The sequence below is a fragment of the Arachis hypogaea genome, chromosome 14 (assembly GCF_003086295.3).
Source record: "Arachis hypogaea cultivar Tifrunner chromosome 14, arahy.Tifrunner.gnm2.J5K5, whole genome shotgun sequence".
NCBI lineage: Eukaryota > Viridiplantae > Streptophyta > Magnoliopsida > Fabales > Fabaceae > Arachis > Arachis hypogaea.
The window spans coordinates 124,977,933-125,003,212 of record NC_092049.1 but is presented as its reverse complement, the minus strand read 5'-3'; the positions used below and the strand labels follow the sequence as shown (position 1 = coordinate 125,003,212).

Here is a 25,280-nt window from a genome sequence, read left to right as displayed (position 1 = left end):
TTCGTTCTATTTTAATAAAAAAAACAATAATAGAAGAAGGAAAAAAAAGATAATTTTGGAAAAAAATTTTAATTTTAAGTAGAGGACTAAATTAGGTCGAACTCAAATATTTAAGATAAAAATAGAATGTTTCAAATATTAAAAACAAAATTAAAACTCAACCCAATTATTAGGGACTAAAATAGTACTTTACTCTTTATTTAAATTTATACTCTAACTCATTATTGAAGAGATAAATTTATGTAGATGCATTAACTAATAATACTTATTAATACATAACTTCAAATTTGATCACAGATTGATATCCTTGATAAATCGCAAATTCCGCAGTGGAGAAGCAGAATTTGGATCGGGGAATAAAATTAAGTGTGAAGATGCAGAGCAGTCTTGTGAGAAATGCAAGAGAAGTTGAAATTATGGTTAATCTGAGGTTCTAACAGACAACTATCTTCTGTTTATATACACTGCTGCTAACTCTACTGCAACTTACTAAATCAGAGCTAAACTAACCAACCATCTAAAAAAAGTCAAGTGTAGTTACTGAATGGACTTGCAGGCTAAACACGAGGGTTAGTGCAGTTATGAATAAATCTTTTGTCTCGCTATATATAGCAAGTAACATTGAAAAAAAGAAGCAGCATTAATAGCTAACCAAACAGATTCTGAAATAAAAGGAAAAGGGCAAGTAAGCATTAACATCACTAACAGAATTTTGACTCATATATACATGGATTACTCTCTACGATGAAATGTTTGATTCATTTCAATGTCAAACTTGGCATTATCTGTCGCAACTTGGATTAATTAGTTGCGGATACTACATAGCTTCAAAGTAATGAAAACTCGGGATTTAAAACTAGTGCATCCACGATCAATGTAACAAACAATATCTTCCAACTGTCTCAAAGGAAAGTCCCACCTGAAATTAAAGAACAGGTAATAACATAGTCAGCTACTTCTAGTGAACTTGGTGAGGAAAACATACAGAATTTAGTTATCTTTAAATAGAGATATAACAAAGGGGCATTAATTATGTAAGAACTTATAGATAAAGAGAATATTTCTCAAGGCTGGCATGGGTTTGGGTTTGGTAAAGAGGCCTAATAGAGCACAAAGTAAAGAACCTAATACATACAAACCTTGATTAAAAGGAAAATTTAAGAGTGAACCATCACAAGCTCCATAAAGCATGCTTCTTCAAATGAAGGGCGGAATTTTATATAGTTGAAGAACTGCAAATTAAAAAAAAAAAAAAAAAGAGTAAGCCGACTAAATTTATGCAAATTTAAACATTCAATTCACCTGAGTAATTTAAAATGAAATAGAACCAACATGATAATGTTTTCTACTTATCTAATTAAAACCCAAAAAATGTATCTCTAAATTAATGTGGATGATAAACAGGCGGTTCTTCTCCCTCTTATATTTTACCTGTAATATAAGTACAAGAAAACCGTACTTGGACACCAAAACACTTTCTTACATATCTGATTCCTACCAATAGCTGGATTCCTGATCAGAATGAAGGTTTAGATCTAATGAGTATAGCTAGAACAAATTAGAGCTCAGCAAGATAAAATAGTAACACATAATAGAGTTTAAAAGAAGAAAGAAAATTACAAATTAGCATCTGTTTGTGCCTTTTTTGGATAATGCATGCAATGACTTACCCAAAGCTCAAGGGATTGAGCCAAACCAATTTGGACTTGATTGATGTCATTGGTCATAGGCTTCAGAGGCACCGACCAACTGGATATCTTTGATGTGCTTAATTTTTGGCCAATCATCACCGGTTCCCTGTTGACACCTTGGCAACAACAATGGGCAGCTCCTAATCAATAACCAATTTAGTGATTTGAGGTTGATCATTCCCTTGGGAAGCGAAGCTAACTTGTGACAGTCTATAATGCAAAGTATTTTAAGGGATTTGAGATGTCCTATTTCCTCTGTCAATGTTTTTAACTCCGGACAACTATCAATATGAAGATAAGTCAAAGATGTAAGATGTTTGATTCCTTTTGGAAGAGACTCCAGCTTAGCTAATTGGTATAGTACTAGATCGTCAAGGCTCTGCAGACCCTCCCATTCGTCCCTTGATAAATCAACTAGTGTACAATTTTCAATAATCATGGTTGAAAGTGAATGTAGATGTTTGAAGCCTTTTATTAGTGACATTCTTTCACTAATGCGAATGTATTTGAGAGAGACGAAGTTTCTAAGCCAGTCTTCCGGTAGAAGAGAATGTTGCTCCACATTTTTAATTCTCAAATGTGTCACTCTGGATAGGGACCAATCAGAACTTGAATTTGATGCCATCCCACTATTGTTAGGGCCTGAATAGTTTATGGTGTCTAATAATGGTTTCACACTGGAGCCCTCTAACTCCAGACTATCTTCAAGATTAGGAAACAGGGGCAATGAATTCAGTTTGGGACAGTACCTGATTTCCATTTCTTTTATAGCGCCAAACAATAATGCTTTGTTGTGAGTATTCCCTTTCCACCAACTCATGAGATTTGGGCAATCAGTTATTGACAGGTATTGCAGATGTTCCGATTGCAGCCAACTGCAACGGTCATCTTGATCTATTACATATTTCAAAGAGTCCAGTCTTCGAAGATGGAGATATTTCAGTTTCGGGAATTGCTCCAACGGAAGAGATTCACACTTGGAGCAGTTGTTCAAACTTAAGCCAACGAGATTGTTCAGAGACGAGAGCCAAGATGAATACTTGACACCGCTGTATCCTACTATGTGTAGCTGCTGTAGGTTTGGATGTGGCTCCAGTTGTTCCAATGATCTTTCATCGTGCTTTTTGTTATCCTCATGGTCGTTGTCATGATTCCAATTCAGAATGAGACGCTTGAGATGTTGTTTCTCTTTCAAATAAGCAGCAGCAGCATCATGATTTCCATCCACAAACTTCAATCGCTCCAAATGTGAAATCTCCAACTGTCCACTCAAGTTATTCAGATTAACAAGTTCCTTGAAGCCTAGAATGTGCTTGTGGTTGTTGAGAGTGCTAACCACAAAATTCGATAAAGTCTCAAGCTTTGTGAGCTTCTTCAAAGTTGCTGGCAGATGTGTAAGGTGCAGGCATTCATCTATTTCAAGATGCCTAAGACTCACCAAGTACTTCACCTCATTTGGCAACTCTCTCAGCTGCAGACAATGGGACAATTTTAAGGTTTGCAAAAGCTTCAACTTACCAATGGAACTGGGAAGTGTCTTCATGTTATTGCGAGAAAGATCGAGGTATTTTATACTCTTCAGCTCCCCGATTGAAACGGGTAAAATCTTAATTCCCAAATCTCTTAGTTTCAACACACGCAGGCTCTTAAATGCACAAAATATTGCATCACATGCAGAAAATCTTAAGTTTACGCCGTTTGGAAATTTCGAAAGCTGCCCATCCCATAGAAGGGTACGCAAACTTTTGTTATTTTCAATGAGGGATGAAAGAGTCCCATTTGAAACATAAAAGTTTTTACTGGTTAATGCCACTCTTGGGATTGTTTCTTTGACATCCGCGTTTCCGTCGTCCATGCAAAAGCAGTCTTTACCAGCCACAAATCTTGACAATCCCGACATTAGCTCGTTATCCAAATAGCACTCTGTCATGTTGTCTCTTTTGTCTGTGTAGACCCTGAGGATTGACCTGCGGCCGAGTTCTTGTATGCAGTTATGCGCCAGATCTTCCGGTTGTGGTTGAGGAGAGCAAGAAGATGAGGAAGAATTTGAATTCACATGAACAGCCCCTAGAAACCCTTCAGCCATCCAAAGCCTAGTTAGTTCATTTTCCTCAACACTCGAGTATTCCCAGGGGAATATGAATGATAAATAAGCAAAACATTGCTTTAGATGCCAAGAGGGGAGCTCGTTGTAATATATCAACTGCATCTCCTGCATAAATAGCTCTTCCAAATCCCCTGTTTCTGAATCCTCGGTAATGTCTCCGCGAGACTTCCACAGTCTTGCCATTGTTAGTATCGCCAGAGGGACTCCTCCGCACTTGCTTAACATCTTTTTCTGGGCAATTTTAATTTTTGTTTCACTTGGATCTTCTCTTACAACTTGCTTAAATAGAGTCCACGAATCTTCTTCACTCAGCTTTGGTGTTGTATAATCTTCGTCAATAGCATTGCTTAAAAGATGGTTTTGCGTCGTTACAAGAACTGCAGCACTTGATGAACTAGCTGCCTCTTTCAGTTTCTCCTTCAACTTCAACCATTCATCACGGTTCTCGCTGTGCAGATCATCTAGCACAAGAAGAAACTTGTTTCCACCTATGGATTCTTGAAGATTAACATTTTCAATTGACCCATTGTTTTCAACTTTCTTCTTCTTTGTTGCCAACTGATGAACCATTTGTTGTACCACGTAATCTGCGTAAGACTCGCCGTGGATATTGTCGATCCAAAAAACCATATCAAAATGGTTTTTCACTTTCTCATCATCATCACAGACAAATTTAGCCAGAGTTGTCTTCCCTGTCCCTCGTATCCCTGAAATTCCAACCACCGCAACAGCACCTTTTGCTTTTGTTAGAGCCAACATCCTCTCTATGATAGTTTCCTTATCTTCTTTGAACCCAATAGGAATCTCCATCTCCCAGTCCTTCATGTTTCGGTCAATCTTCAACAGCGGCTGCTTTGTTAAATCATCAACAATACGTTGTAATCGCTTTTCGATAGAGAGAAATGATGAAGACTTGTTACTTTGTTTTTGATTCTCCAACAAATCCCACAAATCGGTGGCCACATCTGCGAGTGGGATATCCATTAGCCAAGCAGGTGTAGTTGCAGCAGCATCACCATGCTCCAGCTCTACCATTTCTTTGATGGATAACAAATGACGTTTGATATTGTCAATGATGATTGTCGTCTTCTTGCCAAAAACACGTAGCGTGCTCAACCTCGTGATTTCAGCGATGGTATTTCCAATAGCGCTTGCAACCATTGTGGCGGATTTAAATGCAGACAAAAAATCTTCTCTATAATGCCTGTAGGAGAAGTATAAATAATGGAATCAATGCCAAGCAAAAAAAGCTAGGATTTTTATTTTCTATAATCAAATGAAAAAAAAAAAACTTTATTTCCAAAAAAAAAATATTTTCATTTTATTTTTGAGGATCCAATTTTTTTTGTGTCTGGAACAAGTCTGTGCCATCATAATTTTACTCTAAACTATAATTAGTTTAAATGAAACAATAATTTAAATAAAATTTTTTATTAACTAACATCTATTAAATAAATATGTTAAAATTATAAAATAAACAAAAATAATTAAATTTAAAAGGAATAGAAAAATAAAATTATTTAGAGTTGATAAATTGCAAAAACAAAAAGTTCTAAATGAAAAGAAAGAGAAGAGAGAATAAGAGAGAATAGTTAAGAGTAAAAACTAAAAAAATAAAAAGTGAGGGGATCAAGAGTTTTTATATTTGGGCAACCTTACTTAAAGTTTGCCTAGGGGTATAAGGCTGCACACGATTCGGATCGGATCAGATATAACCTATAATTCTATCCGATCCACACTACATTTATCGAATCAGATCAAATATCGGGTATATCCGCATAATTAAAAAAAAAACGGTTTTAAGGTCTTGTTTGGTTATTTTTATAAAAAATGTCTAAAAAAATTATTTTTTCACCTGTTTAAGCCTATTTACTCCTAAAATATTATCAATAAAAGTTTTTTTGAATAACAAAAAAAAAATAACACAAGATCTAAGTTTAATTATTTTAAGTTGAAGTACAACATAAAAAATTAAAAATAAGATATTATAAAATTCATAAAACAACACACTAAATTCATATCGCATTAGGATTTACTTTCTTAAACTATGCTATTTATATGAGATCGTGCAGATATGCAGATCTACGGATCGGATCCGCGGATATCATTGCCAAATTCGCAATCCGATTCTACCATAGTGCGGGTCGAATCCGATCCGATGGCTCTACGAATCGGATAATATTTACAAAATTCAGATCGGATACGGATAATTACCGCAAATATGCAGATATTATCCGATCCATGTACAGTCTTATAGGGTATGCTGAACTTCATTGATTACATGAAGTTTGATGGAGGCGACAAACCTTGTGAAGGTGACGAGATTCGTCGAGCGGACAGCAAACTTGCTCCATGCGCCCAAAAAAAAAAAACCTTGAAAATAAAGTGAAAATTATTTTTTCTTTGAAAATATTTTTATATTTTATTATGAAAATTCCCAAAAACTGTTATAATTTATAAAAGTGTTTTTGTTTAAGGGAAAAAATATATTTTATATTAACGAATTATGTTTAAATCAAATGTAGTTTTAAGATTTTAACTTTTTAAAGTTTACTTAAATAAATTTAATTAAAACTAACTATCAAACTTTAAATTTTAACATTTGAATTTAGAATTGTATTTATTAGTTTAAATTAAGTATTATTTAATTGTAAATTATAATTTCATATATGTATTTTAAATAATATTGTTATTAATTATTAATTTTAAAAATAATTAAATTAAATTAAACTCTAAAAATTTGTCTCATTAATTATAGAAATTTGACTATATATATAGTGTAAAATAATAAAAACAAAAAGCAAAATCATAATCGAGTAGGATTCATTTTAGGTTTAATTACTTTGTTATTCCCAATAGTTTTGCAAAATTTTCAATTAGGTTCCTATATTTTTTTTTCTTTTAATTTGGTTCCTGTACCAAATTTTTTTTTCAATTAGGTCCCTCTTGACAGTAATTGATTTAAGTGCATAGAGACCCAAGTAAAATAAAAAAAAATTGGTGCAGGAACCATATAAAAAGAAAAAAAAAGTTTAGGAACTCAATTAAAAAAAAATTGGTGCAAAGACTCAATTGGAATGAAAAAAAGTATAAGAACCTAATTAAAAATTTGGCAAAACTATAGGAACTAACAAAGTAATTAAACCTTCATTTTATTGTCGCCCAAAATCAAGTGAATCTACTAGATTTTCATATTCTAGAAAATGAATATTGAAATTTATTATTGTTTTATTTTATTTTTAAAAATATTTTTTTATTTATTTAAGACAAAATGTACTGGAAATCCACTCCTGTGGTATAAGAGCTTCAGGTTTATTAGGAGAAAGAAGGTAGTACTGGCCAAAGCAAGTAAGAGAGAACTCACTAAACATAGATATTTCATCATCTTTAAGCTCTTTTGAGCCTATACATCATTCTACTTCACTAAGCGTAGATCGCTTACCCTCTAATCTAAAGAAAATCCTTGCCAATAAGATTGATCAATTAGTAGAAATCACCCATGTCCCAAAAGAATCTCGGACACGAGCCATTGAATATCCACTTATTAGCCCTTACTCCTTCTATCAAAGACAAAAGAAATCAACCCTCGCCACCATCCGCCATCTTATCACCAGAAACCATTTTTCTCCACCAAAAGAAGTCATCCAATCTTCTCATTTACAACAGCGTGGTTTGAAAGCCACTACTGCTCAACAGTATATAACATTGAAAATTCTGCAAGAACTCATCCAAAATTATCAAGTCCAAGGCTACACCCATTTACATCTAGGAGTAGTTAGGCTTATTCTAACTCTTCATGGAAGAAGATCTCTTCCTGTAACAGTCAAGGTTGCTCTTTTGAATACTACTTTTAATGATTACCAACATGCCTTGATTGGAGTGTTGGTCACTACACTTTCAAATGGAAGTTTTATCCTTACTATAGCTCCTAATTTTACCATGAGGTTATCATACCCAATGATACCTCATAGACTGAAGATTCAAATACAGCTAGTCGGAGTAACCCAAAACTCCACTGCTGAACAGGCTACTTTGCACCACCAAGTCCTCTACAGAGTCCAAGACCATGTTCTTGATCTCAATCTTCCAAACACCATAGGAGAAGAATTATTCATGTTCACTGCCAGAGAACCAGTAATTGTAAACATTCTAAGTATGATCACCACTGAAGAACTTTCTTCTATTATTTTATTGGAATGGATTACTGATTATAAGAAAGCATTCCCCAAGGAACAAATTGATGTTAATACTACAGCTCCATCAACTATTACCCACAATAGTGATGGAACGGTGACTACTATTTTTCAGAAACTAGGAATAGTTAAACAAACTCTCCTGTGACTACTCAAGACCAAGATGATCCATCGGTGCATTTTGATGAAAATGGAAGACCTGTCTATATTTCTCATATTAATGGTCATTTCATCTGGGATGTTGATCCCTCTATGTGTGACTCTGATTGTGACTGTGCTGACCAATGGAGTGACATAGATGATGATTATGACTGGCATCAGAGGAACAAGAAAAAGTCACAACAAGATCTTTACTTTTGCAAAAGCCCTGAACCCCCTGATGATGTAGATATAGCCCCAAAGTTCAAGAGGAAGAAACTATCCCAAAAAGGTCTCACTAATTATTCTTATCAGTCAGTTAAAACTATCCCGTGTATTGCAATCTTCAGCCTTATGAGAAAGAATTTCCACCTCTAGTGATACAGACTAATGAAAAGAAGATCACTAGAAGACCCTGTGTAGTTCCTTAGAAAATTACTCCACACGGACATCAAGCAACCACCCCTCAAGAAAAAGTCCTCAATTAGCATACAGATAATGCAGTCAGCCAAAATAAAGTATTACTCCGTATAGACCACACTCTTGATACTCTTGTAGAAAAAACAGAGGGACTTTCTACGCAAATAGATTCTGTAGCAGAACAAATTGCTGAACTCAGAGACCAGCTTTCTAGACAAGCTTTTCAGCTTGATTAAGAACTCAAACCTATATTGAGAATAAGTATTTTGGCCCGGAGTTTTACAAAAAAAGATAGAGAATTGGCCCAAGTTAAAGCCCAACTTCGCCAAATTGAAATGGATAGAGACAAAACGACTGTGCCTCAGGCATTAGCCATAGTTCTATTATCCATGTATCCTAAACCATATCCATCATATTCACCTGTCTTATTTCCTTCAACATATTCACCACCTGAAACTCTAAATTATGAATCCATCTTCAAATCCACTTATCATTTAGCTAGACAAGTCAACACCAAAAAAGCTGTCCCTCCCAAAGACGACATTATTCGTCCCAAATCCAGCCACAACTACCTCTCCAACCCAGACCTCACCCTCCTTGGAGGCCAAGAAATTTTTTCAGAGAAAAAGTACATCCACTGATCCTCCTTCAAAAGAAAAAGGCATTGAAGAAGGATCACTTGTCCCAAGCTAGACAATTAATGCTCTCACTCTGAATGATCAATCAGATGTTGGAGAAATCACTGATGAATCTACAGAAGAAATTACTGAAGATTCAGCTGATCTGCTGAATGGTCTGAAGAAGACTAAGTGGCTGACCTTTCAGCAATAGCCATGGTCAATTTAGTAGAAGAAGAAGAGGAAGAAATAATCCTTGAAAAAGATGAACCAACAACTTCAGTTAATACTCCACAAACAGGATCTTCTGAAGTAAAAAATTCTAACAAATGGTTCACCTTTGATGATATTCTACCTTCAAGATACAGAGAAAGGCTGAATGAATTTGGTGATTGGATTGAGACCAACATGATTAATCAAAATCTTTCAAGTAGACAAGTCCTTGCAGACTTCATAAATCGAATAAATGGCAATCTCTGTGAATGGGTTAACAACCATTCTGAGTATGAAAGACTTCAACTCATCAATAGTACTTCCCCTCAGGTTTGGGAGTACTACACCAAGAGTTCCTAGGAGATATCATAATCATCTAAAAAAGAAACTTTCAAGAGTTTTTTGAAATAAATGCTGCTTACTCAACAAGAAGGACTTAGAAAAGCATTACAAGAGGATGACTGCTAAATATTATCCTCTTAGAGGAAATAATAATCCACACTTCAAACAAGTCTTCATGGCATCCTTGCCAGATGAACTCCAGCCAGAACTACAGTAGATGATGATGACTCTTCGTAAAGAAGTGGCTACCACCACCATCGGAGAAATATACCAACTGGCTTTAGCTGCCATGGATAAGATATGTGAACAACAACAAATGTTCAAAAGGCTCACTCAAAATTCAAGCAGACTCAAAAGAGCATGTAGTAAATCCTATCTGAAGATCAAATGTAAAGAACACAGCATTTGTGAGTACAAGCCAAAAAAGAAAACACATTAGCAGTAGCAATTCAAGACATTTCAACACAAAATATTCAGAAAAGGTAGAAGAAAGCAGATACTTTTTTGCTATTTCAAAAGAAAAACATCCATAGCAAGAAGCCAAACAAATGCTTCATTTGTGAAAAACAATGTCATTTTGCTAAATAATATCCCAGCAAGACAAAGAAGGAAATAAAGATGCTTCAGTCTTTAATGGATGCAGCCTCCATAAAAGATGAAGAAGATCTTGATCAATATTTGAAGAGTAAGAAAACAAAGATGGTGATACCCAATATGTTTTCCAAGACTCTGGTCCAGAAATGATTTTTCACCAGAAAGATCAGTCTTTACAATATCTTCCATTACTACAAAGATTTCTAAAGGACCAAAAATTTTGAAAGAAGAACTTGGATATCTTGGGTTCTTAGGAATAAAGCAGATTGATAATACCCTTCAATCCTATTTCTATTTAAAGATCAAGACTTTTAAATATAACAAACCACTGAAAGCTGTTGCACTTATACATACTAGATCCTGTGCCACCGTTCTAAAACCCCATGTCTTACCAGTAGAAATGTGGGCACCTTCCATAAGAAGTTTTCGATAGCTAATAAAGAAGTCTTCACCATTGATCTAATTTTCAGAAAGCCCATTGAATTTAAAATATTTGCAGGCTAGACTACTTGGCTCACGGTATTGGGAAGTTATCTCCAAAAAAAGTCGTCTTTGGATTTGATATTTTTTATCGAACCCATGGACTACAAATCAAGTCTACTGGGTTGAGTTACAAAAGACAGTCTTTACCTTACACAGGGATATAAAGCATTCTTGAGATCCAGAAAGCTCCAGAAGAATATAAGGAGATCCAGTAACAATTCCTTAATGCCTGTTGCAACAATCATGATCAATTCAACAACTCTACACCCTTGTGAAAAATTCCAGATTTCTACATTCGCCTTTCTTTCAAAAGGGATGAGGACATTAATCCAACTAAGACCACACACTTCGGGATGAATCCTGAAGATCTCAAATTAACAAGAGCTAAATATGCAGCACTTCTTGTTCAAGGACTCATTGAACCAAACCAATTCTAACTGGGCATATCAAGCTTTTTATGTTGAGAAAAGAGTTGAGCAAAACAGAGGAAAAAAGATGCTTGTTATTGATTACAAGCTGCTCAATATCTTTTTGCAAGACGATAAATTTCCTCTACCAAGAATTCTAGTTATCACACAAAGGCTAAGTGAGGCAAAAATTTTTAGCAAGTTTGATCTAAAAGCTGGATTTTGGCAAATTGGACTCCATCTTGAAGATAGATACAAGACAGTCTTCTATATTCCTGAAGCCCAATATCGGCAGACAGTAATGCCATTTAGACTCAAAGTGACCCCATCTCTCTTCCAAACAACAATGATCAAGATCTTTGAGCCCATTTTACATTCCACACTAATTTACATTGATGACATCCAACTGTTCTAAAAAAACAATGAGGCCCATAAGACACTCCTAGCCCAATTCACTCAAATAATAGAAGATCAGGGAATCATGATGTCATCAAAAAAGAGTTTTATTGCCCAAACAAAAATTGAGTTCTTTGGGATGATTTTTCAAGACGAGTTTTTTCCACCAGGGAATCATATTGCTAAAGAACTGATCTATTTTCCTGATGAAAACATGACTGTCAAACAGATTCAACAATTCTTAGGAATTGTAAACTACATCAGAGACTTTATCCCAGATGTGACCAGACACACCAGCCAGTTATTAAAACTCTTGAAAAAAAACCCCACCATGGGACTTCAACAGACCACAGCTGTCAAAAATCTGAAGAAAATAGCACAAGATCTCCTCCTTTAAAGATTCCTAGCACAGGAAAAAAGATACTACAAACAGATGCTAGTGATTAATTCTAGAGAGCTGTGTTACTTGAAGAAACTGATGGGACAAGACATTACTGTGCGCATGCTAACGGACAGTTCAAAGAATCAGAAAAATACCACCATGCCACTTACAAAGAAATCCTTGATGTCAAGCGTGGGAAAGAAAAATTCAATTTCCACCTCAGTTTCTATCATTTCACTGTGAAAATGGATAACACCTATTTTCCATCGATGCTGGAGATCAAGAAAAATATTTTTCCAGACTCTCAGCTCTTGCGATGAAAAGACCGGTTCTCCAATTATAAATTTGAAGTAAAACACATAAAGGGATATCAGAACACTCTTGCTGATTTTCTTTCTAGACCTACTAAAGAATCAATCCCAAAACCAGTCCTTTACATCTGCACAATGAATACACACAACTCTTCATACACCATTCTATTTCCTGATTATCCACTCCACAAAAGGCTATACAGAAGAAAGATTGGACCTTTTTTCCTCAAAACAAGACCCCAGACAAAGTTTCAAATAGCTAGCCCAGCCAGACAAACCCTGTTTTACTAATTACACTAGCTTCTTGTCATAACCCAAATCCATCCAAACCCAATGTACTTCAGCATGGACACACCTTTCTGCACTATACCAATAATCCAAGGGCCTATACCAGAAGAAATAATATGGTACATCTGGGCTCTATCTTCTATATATACATGTGCCATCATAGTCCCAATCTTCTCCATATACCATATCTTATGTAATAGCACTCAGGCACAATCTGATCTGGTCCAATTATTCTCCATGTATACTCCACTTGATGCATGGAGAGGAATGTTATACAACATGATTGACCAACATCAACTATAGGACAAACCTTCTCAGAAAAAACAGAAATGCTGTTATTTTATCATCCTACAGAAAAGTTACTTTACTAACAAAAGTAGTAGCCCACACACCATGAACAGAATCGATATTGTTGGATATTCTACCATATGGCCAACAGATAAAAAGTCAGTCTTAAATGTCTTGGCCAAATATCTTTGTCAACTCTAGCAACCTGGAATATATGGAGAAAGAGAGATCATTGAAGGGCTCTCATTCAGATCAGATATTCCAACCACACTCCAAGAGTTTCAGTCCAGATTCATAACCTCAGAAATAATTAATCAATTTGGATAGTACTCTTTTTACACTCCAAGGTCAAGACAGAACTTCTCTATTTAGCCTAGCACATTCAGACATCTCCCAACTTCAAGTAGAAATCTTGTTGAAGATCAGAATTCTAAAGATCTAAGTGCTAGAGTATATGCCTTACCACTAGCCCAACAAGGATTGATGCAGAGATACCCAATGACACTGAAAATCCATCTATATAACCCATATCTACAAGATGCCCAAGATCCTAATGAGGATAATATTGAACACTTGGGCATCTTATAGATATGGGTCATATAGGTCTGAATATGGGCCTTCAGTGTCATTGGGTATCCTTGCATCAATCCTGGTTGGACTAGGTGGTAAGACATATACTCTAGCACTTAGATATTTAGAATTCAGATCTTCATCAAGATTTTTACTTGAATTTGGGAGATGTCTAAATGTGCTAGGCTGATCAGAAAAGTTCTGTCTTGACCTCGGAGTGTAAAAAGAGTATTGTCCAAATTGATTAATTATTCCGGAGGTTATGAATCTGGACTGAAACTCTTGTAGTGTGGTTAGAACATCTGATCTGAATAAGAGTCCTTTAATTACCTCTCTTTCTCCATATATTCCAGGTTACCAGAGTTGACAAAGATATTTGGTCAAGGCCTTTAAGACTGACTTTTCATCTGTTGGTCATATGGTAGAATATCCAACAATATCGCTTCTGTTCATGGTGTGTGGGCTATTATTTTTGTTAGTAAAGTAACTTCTCTGCAGGTTGACAAAACAATAGAATTTCTATTTTGCCTGAGAAGGTTTGTCCCACAGTTGATGTTGGTCAAGCATGTTGTATAACATTCCTCTCCATGCATCAAGTGGAGCATACATGAAAAATAATCGGACCAGATGGTATTGTGCCTGAGTGCTATTACGCAAGATATGGTATATGGGGAAGATTGGAACTATGATGGCATATGTATATATAGAAGATAGAGCCCATATGTACCACATCGTTTCTTCTGGTATAGGTCCTTGGATTATTGGTATAGTGCAGAAAGGTTTGTCCATGCTGAAGTACATTGGGTTTGGATGGATTTGGGCTATAACAAGAAGCTGGTATAACCAGTAAAATAGGATTTGTTTGGCTAGGCTGGCTATTTAAAATTATGTATGAGATCTTGTTTTGAGAGAAAAAGAGCCAATCTTTCTTCTGTATGGGCTTCTATGGAGCAGGCATTCAGAAAATAGAATGGTGTATGGAGGGTTGTGTGTATTCATTGTGCAGATGTAAAGAACTCTTTTGGGATTGATTCTTTGGTAGGTCTAGAAAAAAATCAGCAAAAGTGTTCTGATGTCCCTTTATGTGTTTTACTTCAAATTTATAATGGGAGAACCAGTCTGTCCATTGCAATAGCTGGAAGTTTGGCAAAAAAAAATTTTTGATCTCCAGCATTGATGGGAAAGAGGTGTTATCAATTTTCACAGTGAAATGATAGAAACTGAGGTGGAAATTGAATTTTTTTATCCCGTGCTTTACAGCAAGGATTTCCTTGTAAGTGACATGGTAGTTTTTTTTTTATTCTTTGAACTGTCCACTAGCATGCACATAGTAATGTCTCGTCCCATCAATTTTTTCAAGTAAAACAACTCCTTAAAATTCGTCACTAGTATCTGTTTGTATTATCCTTTTTCCTGTGCTAGGAATCTTTAAAGGAGGGGGTCTTGTGTTATTTTTTCAGATTTTTGACAGCTGTGATCTGTTTAAGTCTCCATGGTGGGAGTTTCTTTTTCAAGAAATTTGACAGTTGGCTGGTGTGTCTGGTCACATTTGGGATAAAGTCTTTGATGTAGTTTACAATTCCTAAGAATTGTTGAATCTGTTTGACAGTCATGTTTTCATCAGGGAAATGGATCAATTCTTTAGCAATATAATTCCCTTGTTAAAAAAAACCATCTTGAAAAATCATCCGGAGGAACTCAATTTTTGTTTGGGAAATAAAATTCTTTTTTTATGACAGCATGATTCCCTGATCTTCTATAATTTGAGTGAATTAGGCTAGAAGTGTCTTATGGGCCTCATTGCTTTTTGAGAACAGTAGGTTGTCATCAATATAAATGAGTGTGGAATGTAAAATGGGCTCAAAGATCTTGATTATTAATTTTTAGAAGAGAGATTGGGCCACTTTGAGTCCAAATGGCATTACTGTCCACTGATATTGGGCTTCAAGAATACAGAAGACGGTCTTGTATCTATCTTTAGGATGGAGTCTAATTTGCCAAAATTTAGCTTTTAGATCAAACTTGCTGAATTTTTTGCCTCACTTAGCCTTTGTGTGATAATTAAAATTCTTGTTAGAGGGAATTAATCGTCTTGGAAAAAGACATTGAGCGGCTTGTAATCAATAACAAGCCTCTTTTTTTCTCTGTTTTGCTCAGCTCTTTTCTAACATAAAAAGTTTGACATGCCCAGTTAGAATTGGTTGGTTCAATGAGTCCTTGGACAAGAAGGACTGCACATTCAGCTCTTCCTAATTTGAGATCTTCAGGATTCATCCCGGAGCGGGTGGCCTTAGTTGGGTTAATTTCCCCATTCCTTTTGAAAGGAAGGAAAATGTAGAAATATGGATTTTTTCACAAGGGTGTAGGATGGTTGAATTGATCATGACTGTTGCAACAAGCATCAAGGAGTTGTTGCTGGATCTCCTTATATTCTTCTGGAGCTTTTTGAGTCTCAAGGATGCTTTGTATCACTGTGTAAGGTAAAATTTGTCTTTTGTAACTCAACCCAGTGGGCTTGATTTGTAGTCCATAGATTCAATAAAAAGCATCAAATCTAAACAGGACATCTTTTTTTAAGAGATAACTTTCCAATATCCTGAGCCAAGTAGTCTAGCCTGAAAATATTTCAAATCTAATGGGCTTTCTGAAAATTAGATCAATAGTGAAGACATGTGATTTTAGAATGGTGACACATGATCCAGTATCCATAAGTGCAACAGCTTTCAGTGGTTTGTCATATTTAGAAGTCTTGATCTTTAAATAGAAATGGGATCGAGGGGTACTATCAATCTACTTCATTCCCAAGGATCCAAGATGTCCAAGTTTTTTTTTTTTGGATTTTCGGTCCTTTAGAAATCTTTGTAGTAATAGAAGATATTGTAAAGACTGATATTTCTGGTAAAAAATCATCTTCTAAACTTCTTTCTTTCGGATCCGAGTCTTGAAAAACATATTGGGTATCACCATCTTTGTCCTCCTACTCTTCAAGTACTGATTCAAGATCTTCTTCATCCTTTATGGAGGCTGCATCTGTTAAAGACTGAAGCATCTTTATTTCCTTCTTTGTCTTGTTGGGACATGATTTAGCAAAATGACCTTGTTTTCTGCAAATGACGCATTTATTTAGCTTTTTGCTAGGGATATTTTTTCTTTTCAAACAGCAAAAAAGTCTTTGCTTTCTTCTACCTTTTCTGAATGTCTTCTGTTGAAATGTCTTGGATTGCTGCTGCCAATGTGTTTTCTTTTTTGGCTTACACTCACAAATGTCGTGTTCTTTACATTTGATCTTTAGATAAAATTTACTGCATGCTCCTTTAAGTTTGCTTGAATTTTGAGTGAGCCTTTTGAACATTTATTGTTGTTCACATATCTTATCTGAGGCAGCTAGAGCCAGTTGGTATATTTCTCCAATGGTGGTGGTAGTCACTTCTTTACGAAGAGTCATCATCATCTGCTGTAGTTTTGGCTGGAGTTCATTTGGCAAGGATGTCATGAAAACTTGTTTAAGGGGTGGATTACTATTTTCTCCAAGAGGATAATATTTAGCAGCCATCCTCTTGTAATGCTTTTCTAAGTCCTTCTTGTTGAGTGAGCAACATTTCATTTCAAAATACTCTTGGGAGTTTCTTTTCTGGATGATTATGATATCTCCTACGAACTCTTGGTGCAATACTCCCAAAAACTGAGGGGAAGTACTATTAATGAGTTGAAGTCTTTCATACTCAGAAAAGTTGTTAATCCATTCACGAAAATTGCCAGTCATTTGATTTATGAAGTCTGCAAAGACTTGTTTGCTTGAAAGATTTGGATTAGCCATGTTAGTTTCAATTCAAGCACCAAATTCATTCAGCCTTTCTCTGTATCTTGAAGGTAGAATATCATCAAAAGTGAATCATTTATTAGAAATTTTTACTTCAGAAGATCCTATTTGTGGAGAATTAACTGAAGTTGTTAGTTCATCTTTTTCAGAGATTATTTCTTCCTCTTCTTCTTTTATTGGATTGACCATGGCTATTGCTGAAAGGTCAGCCACATAATCTTCTTCAGACCATTCAGCAAACTCAGCTGAATCTTCAGTGATTTCTTTTGTAGATTCATCAATGATTTCTCCAACATCTGATTGATCATTCAGAGTGACAGCATTAATTGTCTGGCTTGGGGCAGATGATCCTTCTTTAATGCCTTTGTCTTTTGAAGGAGGATCAGTGGATGTACTTTCTCTAAAAAAAATTGTTTTGCCTCCAGAGAGGGTGAGGCCTGGGTTAAAGAGGTGGCTGTGGCTGGGTTTGGGACGAATAATGTCATCCTTGGAGAAAGACAGATTTGTTGGTATTGACTTGTCTGGCTAAATGATAACTGAATTTGAAGATGGATTCATAATTTGGAGTTTCAGGTGGTGAATATGTTGAAGGAAATAAGACAGGTGAATATGATGGATATGGTTAGGGCTGGAAGTGAGTCAAGCCAACTCATGAACCAGCTCGAGCTCAACTCGTTAACAGCTCGATAAGCTAAGCTCGTGAGCTGGTGAGCCAAGCTTGAGCCTGGAATTGAGCTCATAAATTAAATGAGCCGAGCTTGAGTTTGGATAAGCTCAACTCATTAGCTCGTGAGCTGGCTCGATTATATATATATATATATATATATATATATATATATATATATATATATATATATATATATATTTAATATTTATATTTAATATTTATATTTATTTTTTACATATAATTTTAATATAGGACATAAATAAAAAATTTATAATTTATTAATAGATAAACAATATATAAAATTGATCTTTTCAAATATTTTTTAAAATATATAAGTTATAATTTATTGATATAGAATTATAGATTAGGTATTTATGTTTCTCTTATTTGAGCCAGCTCATGAGCTCGAGCTAGCTCGTGAGTTTTTGGTGAGCCGAGCTTGAACTTAAGAAATAACTTGATTGTTAATGAGTCGAGCCGTGAGCCAAGTTCAATTTTCGTGAGCCGAGCTTGAGCTTGGTCTAGCTCGGCTCACTTTCAACCCTAGATATGGTTTAGGATATATGGATAATGGATCTCTGGCCAATGCCTGAGGCACAGTCGTTCTGTCTCTATCCATTTCAATTTGGCGAAGCTGGGCTTTAACTTGAGCCAGTTCTGTATCTTTTTTATGGAACTCCAGGCCAAAATACTTAATTCTCAATATAGGTTTGAGTTCTTGATCAAGTTGAAAAGCTTGTCTGGAAAGCTAGCCTCTGAGTTCAACAATTTGTTTTGCTACAGAATCTATTTATGTAGAAAGTCCCTCTGTTTTTTCTACAAGAACATTAAGAGTGTGGTCTATACGGAGTAATACTTTATTTTGGCTGACTGCATTGTCCGTATGCCAATTAAGGACTTCTTCTTGAGGGGGTGGTTGCTTGATGTCCGTGTGGAGTAATTCCCTGAAGAATTACATAAGGTCTTCTAGTGATCTTCTTTTCATCAGTCTGTGTCACTAGAGGTGGAAATTCTTCCTCATAAGGCCTAAGGGTTACAATACACAGGATAGTTTCAACTGACTGATAAGAATAATCTGTAAGACCATTTTGGGATAGTTTCTTCTTCCTGAACTTTGGGGCTATATTTGCATCATTAGGGGGTTTAGGTCTTTTTTAGAGCAAGGAGCTTGTTGTGACTTTTTCTTCTTTTTCTTGTTCCTCCGATGCCTGTTATAATCATCATTTGTGTCACTCTATTGGTTAGCACAGTCACTATCAGAGTCACACATAGAGGGATCAACATCCCATATAAAATGGCCATTAATATGAGAAACATAGACAGGTTTTCCATTTTCATCGAAATGCACCGGCGAATCATCTTGATCATGAGTAGTTTGTACTCGAACTGGAGAGATCATATTAATCCTTCTAAAAGATTATCCTCGCAAGGGCATCTGTTTAACTATTCCTGGTTTCTAGAAAATAGTAGTCACTGTTCCATCACTATTGTAGGTAATAGTAGGTGGAGCTGTAGTATGAACATCAACATGTTCCTTGGAGAAGGCTTTCTCATAATCACTAATCCATTCCAATGAAATAATAGAAGAAATTTCTTCAGTGGTGATCATCCTTGGAATGTTTACAATTGCTGGTCCTCTGTCATTATCGATAAACATGAATAATATTTCTCCTGTGGTGTTTGGGAGATTGAGATCAAGAGCATGGTCTTTGACTTTGTAGAGGACTTGGTGGTGCAAAGTAGTCTGTTTAGCATTGGAGTCATGGATTACTCTGACTAGCTGTATTTGAATCTTCAGGCTATGAAGTAACGTTGGGTCTGATAAACTCATGGTGAAATTAGGAGCTATAGTAAGGATAACACTTTTGTTTGTAATCCTTAAAAGTACTATCCAAAAGAGCAACTTTGGCTGTTACAGGAAGAGATCTTCTTTCATGAAGAGTTAGAACAAGCCTAATTGCTCCTAGATGTAAATGGATGTAGCCTTGGACTTGATAATTTTGGATGAGTTTTTGCGAAATATTCAGGGTTATATATCGTTCAGTAGTAGTGGCTTTCAAATCACACTATTGTAAATGAAAAGATTGGATGACTTCTTTTGGTAGAGAAAAATAGTTTTTGGTGATAACATGGCAGATGGTGGTGAGGGTTGATTTTTTTTGTCTTTGATAGAAGGAGTAGGGGCTAATGAGTGGATATTCAGTGTCTCGTGTCTGAGAGTCTTTTGAAACATGGGTGAATTCTACTGATTGATCAATCTTATTGGCAAGGGTTTTCTTTAGATTAGAAGGAAAGTAATCTACACTTAGTAAAGTAGAACGATGTATAGGCTCAGAAGATCTTTAAAATGATGAAATGTTAATATTTAGTGAATTCTCTCTTACTTGCTTTGGCTGGTACTACCTGCTTCCTCCTAATAAACCTGAGGCTCTGATACCACAGGGGTGGATCTACTCCTGAAAAAATAAAAATAGATGGTTGGTTAAGCCCAACCAACCATTTATATTTTTGTTTCATTCTCTTTCGTTTGTCATTAACTCAAGCCACGTATCACTTCTTTAACTCATTTTTTCTTCTCTTTATAACGTGCATTGCCAAGTCAATTTTAGGAGGTTACATTAACCATTTTTATACAATATTTAAAGTATTTAAAAATATTTTGAATGATTTTAAAATATATTAGAATATCCTAAAAGGTTTTGAGAAATTCTAGAAAGCTCTAAAAAATTTTGATGTCAGATAATATTCTACAACAGTATGAATATATGTAGAAGTATAAAAAGTGATGTAGAATAATTCAAAAATATTTAGAGAAATATAGTATGTTAGATATTTGTAATAAAAGTTTTGGACATTCGATCTCTCTGACCATTGATTAGTTAACTACTAATTTGGTACCAAAAAGATTTAGTCGCTGATAAAAAAAGTCCCTGAAAAATGTTATCGATAAAACAATCCTTGAATAATTTTAAATACGACAAAAAGAACTAATAAATATTATAATTTTTGTAAATAAATAAAAAACTTTCATATTTAGCAAATGACTTATCCATTAGATTTAAATTTTTGTGACAACATTTGAATAAATATTTAGATAGATTTTTTTTATTTTTCAAAAAAATGTAGTCATTCACAATAAAAAATTTTTAAAAATAATCCACTTGACAAAAAATTACCAAATCTTAAGGATGAAAAGATTTTATTTTTCTAATAATGATTACGAAAATTTGCATCAAAATTTTATCTCTAAAGTTATTTTTTAGAATATATATTTAATATTTAGTTCTTTTTGTTGTGTTTTTAAATCTTTCGGAGGCTTATTTATCGTTAGCATCTTTTGGGGTTCGTTTTGTAATTGATGCGAACTTTTGGATACCATTTTAGTAGTTTACTCGATTAAATCCTTACTATCCATTAAAGAGATGGATGACTATAAATAAAAATGAGAGTTTGAGTTGTAAGTGTGTGAGTCATTTGTAAAAAATCACTACTTGTATAGTACAGTGTTCTTTCTATCAAAATTTTATTTCTCTTGTGTTCTCTTGTATTCTAAACTTTCTTACTAAATATTGAGAGTTAAGCTGTCTTAGTCTTAACTTAAAAGTTAATTAAGTCTAACTGATGGCACTGTAGCATTGGAGTATGTCTAAGATCGTGATAGATAGTAGACAGTATGCACACATAATACATACTTTGACTCAATTTTTTTAATTATTTGATAAAATATGATTTTTTATATTTTAGTATCTTTTTTTATATATTTTTATTTTAAAGAAAAGACGGAGAGAAACACTTAGAGAGAAAAGTCACGAATAATTTTAAATTTCTTTTGGTTGTATTTCTGTTTTATATCATGTACTTGAAAGGTATCTCTTATTAAATTGGATAAGCACTTAGTGTATTGAGTTTAGGTAATTACATATGCAAATCAAGTTTATGTTAAAGTTTGATATATTTTTGATAGGATTATGTTGAGTCTTTGGCATTGGTATATGTGATACTTAAAAAGATAGTTTAGTAAAAATTTCACCAACGTTATGGTAGAGACTGAATATATATTACATTGCACTAGGTAACTGAACCAGGATACATGATTATGTCATTTTTTTCTTCTCTGTTTCGATTTTGTTTTTCACGATTTACAAGACAAAATAAAATTATCTCTTACATTATTCAATATACAAACCAAACAGAAGCTATGTTCTAAGTTCTAGTTAAAGAATTTATTAATTAAATTAAATTTTAAAAGAGACCATATAGATTTAACTTCTTTCTCTACAAAAACCTTCGCATCATATTAATGTATAAATGCTTAAAAATTGAAAACCTGGTAAAAATTGTTTTAATCCCTCAATAATAACTCAGTCTAAAAGTCGAGGAATAAAGCAAAATGATAACGGTGGATTCTATCATTATCCAACTAGATGACATTAAAATTAATTATCAATATAAAATATATATTAAAAATATAAAATATATAATAAAAATAAATTAAATTATATATTTATAAAAATTATATATAATAACTAATTTTAATATTTAATTTTAATATATAAATAATATCTTTTTTATCAATACAACTCAATTATAATATAAAACAATTTAATCTTCATATATATATGAATCTGAGTTATTGGTTGGTTACATTAAAAACTATATAGATAACAGGGGCGAAACTAGACGAGACTTAATGAGGGACCAATAATAAAAATATATTATAATATTTAAACATAAATATTTCAAAATTAGTCTTATATGCTGTAGAGATAATTTATTGCATTTAAAATCTATAAATATTAGTCAATTTTTTTTCGGACGTTTCCTATAAAATTATAAAAAGAATATTAAAAATATATTTATAGTTCATGTAAATATTTTGACAAAAAAATGTCTAGTACTCTCTAATCTCCTTTGCACATATATAGCTAAAAACAAGAAACTTTTAATTTTAGTTCAAAGACAGGATACCAAAAATTCATTATTATTATTATTATTATTATTATTATTATTTAAACTTGTACACCAATTAATGTTCGTAATTGTCATGGTCTTAAATTTTGTAAGAAACTGATAAAAACCTAGATTAATACTATAAGTTAGGTACATAAATAAACAAAATAATAAAAGAATTAAACTCACAAAAATATAAAAAATTAGCTAATAACTATAAATCTAAAAAAAAAATTAATAATAATAAAAGAAAGAAATTAGTACCTGCAGTGGTATACTTTTTTACTTGAAGAGTGCTAGAGAGTGAGAGACCGAGAATAGAAGAGTGCGAGACTCGAATGCAAGCTCCTACCTACTAAGCTTCGCCCCAGCTCAGCTACTCGTCGATCTCTCTTGATTTTTAATTAGTAATAAGAATGAGCACTCACATAGATCCAGAATGACTCGTTATATTATTGGTGAGTCCTCACCGCTCCAATCAAGGTCTTCTTATAAAGCACTATCAGCTGTATTCCATGACACCATTTTCTCCTTATCTTTATCTTTGCGTAACTTTTTTCAGGGCCTATACTTTTGCATAAACGTGAGAATTTAATTTTAATATACGGTATAGTTTAATTGTATTTGATTTTTTAAATTTATTTTTTATTCTATTTTGTTATGTTGAGTTTTTTTGTTTTAAAAAATTCGTTCTTTTACATCATCTTTTAGATGATCATTATTTATGAGAATAATAAAAAAAATTTTATTTTTATTATATAATTAAATACATGTGCAAAAATATTAGGTGTATGGTTAATTAAAAAAAGTAATATGTGGATTATGTTATTTGTATTAATATTTAATTTTATTCAGTCTCGCTATGTATTTATAATCCTTTTTAATAAATACTATTTTCATACTAGCATTTTTTTAACAACTATACATAAGTTTTCTTTGTTTTGTTAATTAAAAAATAAGTTAAATACGTGATTATTTTAATTTGTAATAACTGTATTTTAATATAGGTGTCAAAAGTGTTTAGCATGTGAATAGTATTTTTTATTTATTTATTTTTAAAAAATATAATTATATAATTTTTAATATTAAAATATTTTATTAATAATAATATTGAATGACTAAAATATTTTTTATTAATTTTACAAAATAATTATAATATTCTTTCTAATTTCTTTCGAAAAATATTTTTGATTTATTTTATAAAAGAGAATGTCTTTTTAATTAATTTTTAAAAGATTAAAATAACATTTAAATTTAATTTTGTTTAACTATATATATTATAAATTAAAAATATGATTTTAAAATGTATAAAATATTCTTTTAGTTAATCTTAATTATAAAATATTTCTTTAAATTTAATTTTAAAAAATAATAGTTACTTAAGTTATTAAGATATAGTTCAATATGATTTCCGACCACAAATGTTCCAATAAGCGATAATTAAATCAATTACATGAAAACTCAAAATGTAATTATCTTCACATAAAGTTAATAGTTGAGAATTATATAATAATTTAATAAATTTGATTAAATTATTATTTAACGGCTCTTAATTATTAACTTTACATAAAAATAACTATATATGTTAATTTTCGTCCCTTCTTAACCACATATAATAAAAAATATTGTTACTCGATCGACATGACAACAAAGTTGTTAGTCGATCGATATTGCAACAATGTCTGAGTGGTGACTTAGATATGATCAAAGAAGATACTATCGAAGCGACATTTAAGGAAGTTTCGAATCGAGAGGTGGTCGAGAATAGGAGAGTCAGACGAGTTTGGCGCAAATAATTATTTGTTTTGGTAATTGTCATAAAAATTTGTCAAGAAGAGATTAACTAGGTAGAGATGTCTATAAATATGAGTTTCAAAAAATACTCACATACTCACATTTAGGGATAGTAAGCGGAAAAGTCTATTTCGTTTTCTGTTAAAATCTGTTTTTTAGATCGACTTTTGAAATGTAGCCGTCTCAATTTTCTAACTCAATTTATCCATCTTTTTTAGTAGATTATACGGTTTAGACCCATTTACCACTCTTACCTACATTTCAAAAAAGTTTTTAGTCTGCCTCAAATTAATTTTTGTAAGTTTCTTTTCATTCTTTTCTTTTATAGACCTTTCTCCATTCTTTTCTTATTCTTTATGATTTTGTAATTTATTTTTCTTACAAAGTCTAACTCTTTAATTCTTTTTATGTTACTTTATTAATTTCATTTGCTATTTAATTATTTTCAAATCTTTCCTATCTTTATGATTTCGAGCACTTTATTTGAAATTTTATGAAGTGTATTTTAATTTCGTTTTGTAACCAAATCAATTTACTTTTATCTACATATTTATGATTATGCGAATTTTGCCATCTTCTTCAATGATAAGCGAAAAACTTTGATGTACG

The 25,280-nt window shown here is 33.2% G+C and overlaps 1 protein-coding gene across 1 annotated transcript; it reads right to left on the bottom strand.

Moving 5' to 3' along the window:
• Nucleotides 1-644: 644 nt before the first annotated feature.
• LOC112743127 (disease resistance protein RGA2) lies at nucleotides 645-23,425 on the bottom strand. Its single transcript, XM_025792344.3, has 5 exons — nucleotides 23,142-23,425; nucleotides 1,671-5,002; nucleotides 1,432-1,512; nucleotides 1,140-1,232; nucleotides 645-919 (listed from the first exon to the last, which is right to left on the bottom strand). Exon 2 carries the CDS (start codon nucleotides 4,957-4,959, stop codon nucleotides 1,717-1,719), a length of 3,243 nt encoding a protein of 1,080 aa, XP_025648129.1. The 5' UTR covers nucleotides 4,960-5,002; nucleotides 23,142-23,425; the 3' UTR covers nucleotides 645-919; nucleotides 1,140-1,232; nucleotides 1,432-1,512; nucleotides 1,671-1,716.
• Between the last annotated feature and the right edge of the window lie 1,855 nt (nucleotides 23,426-25,280).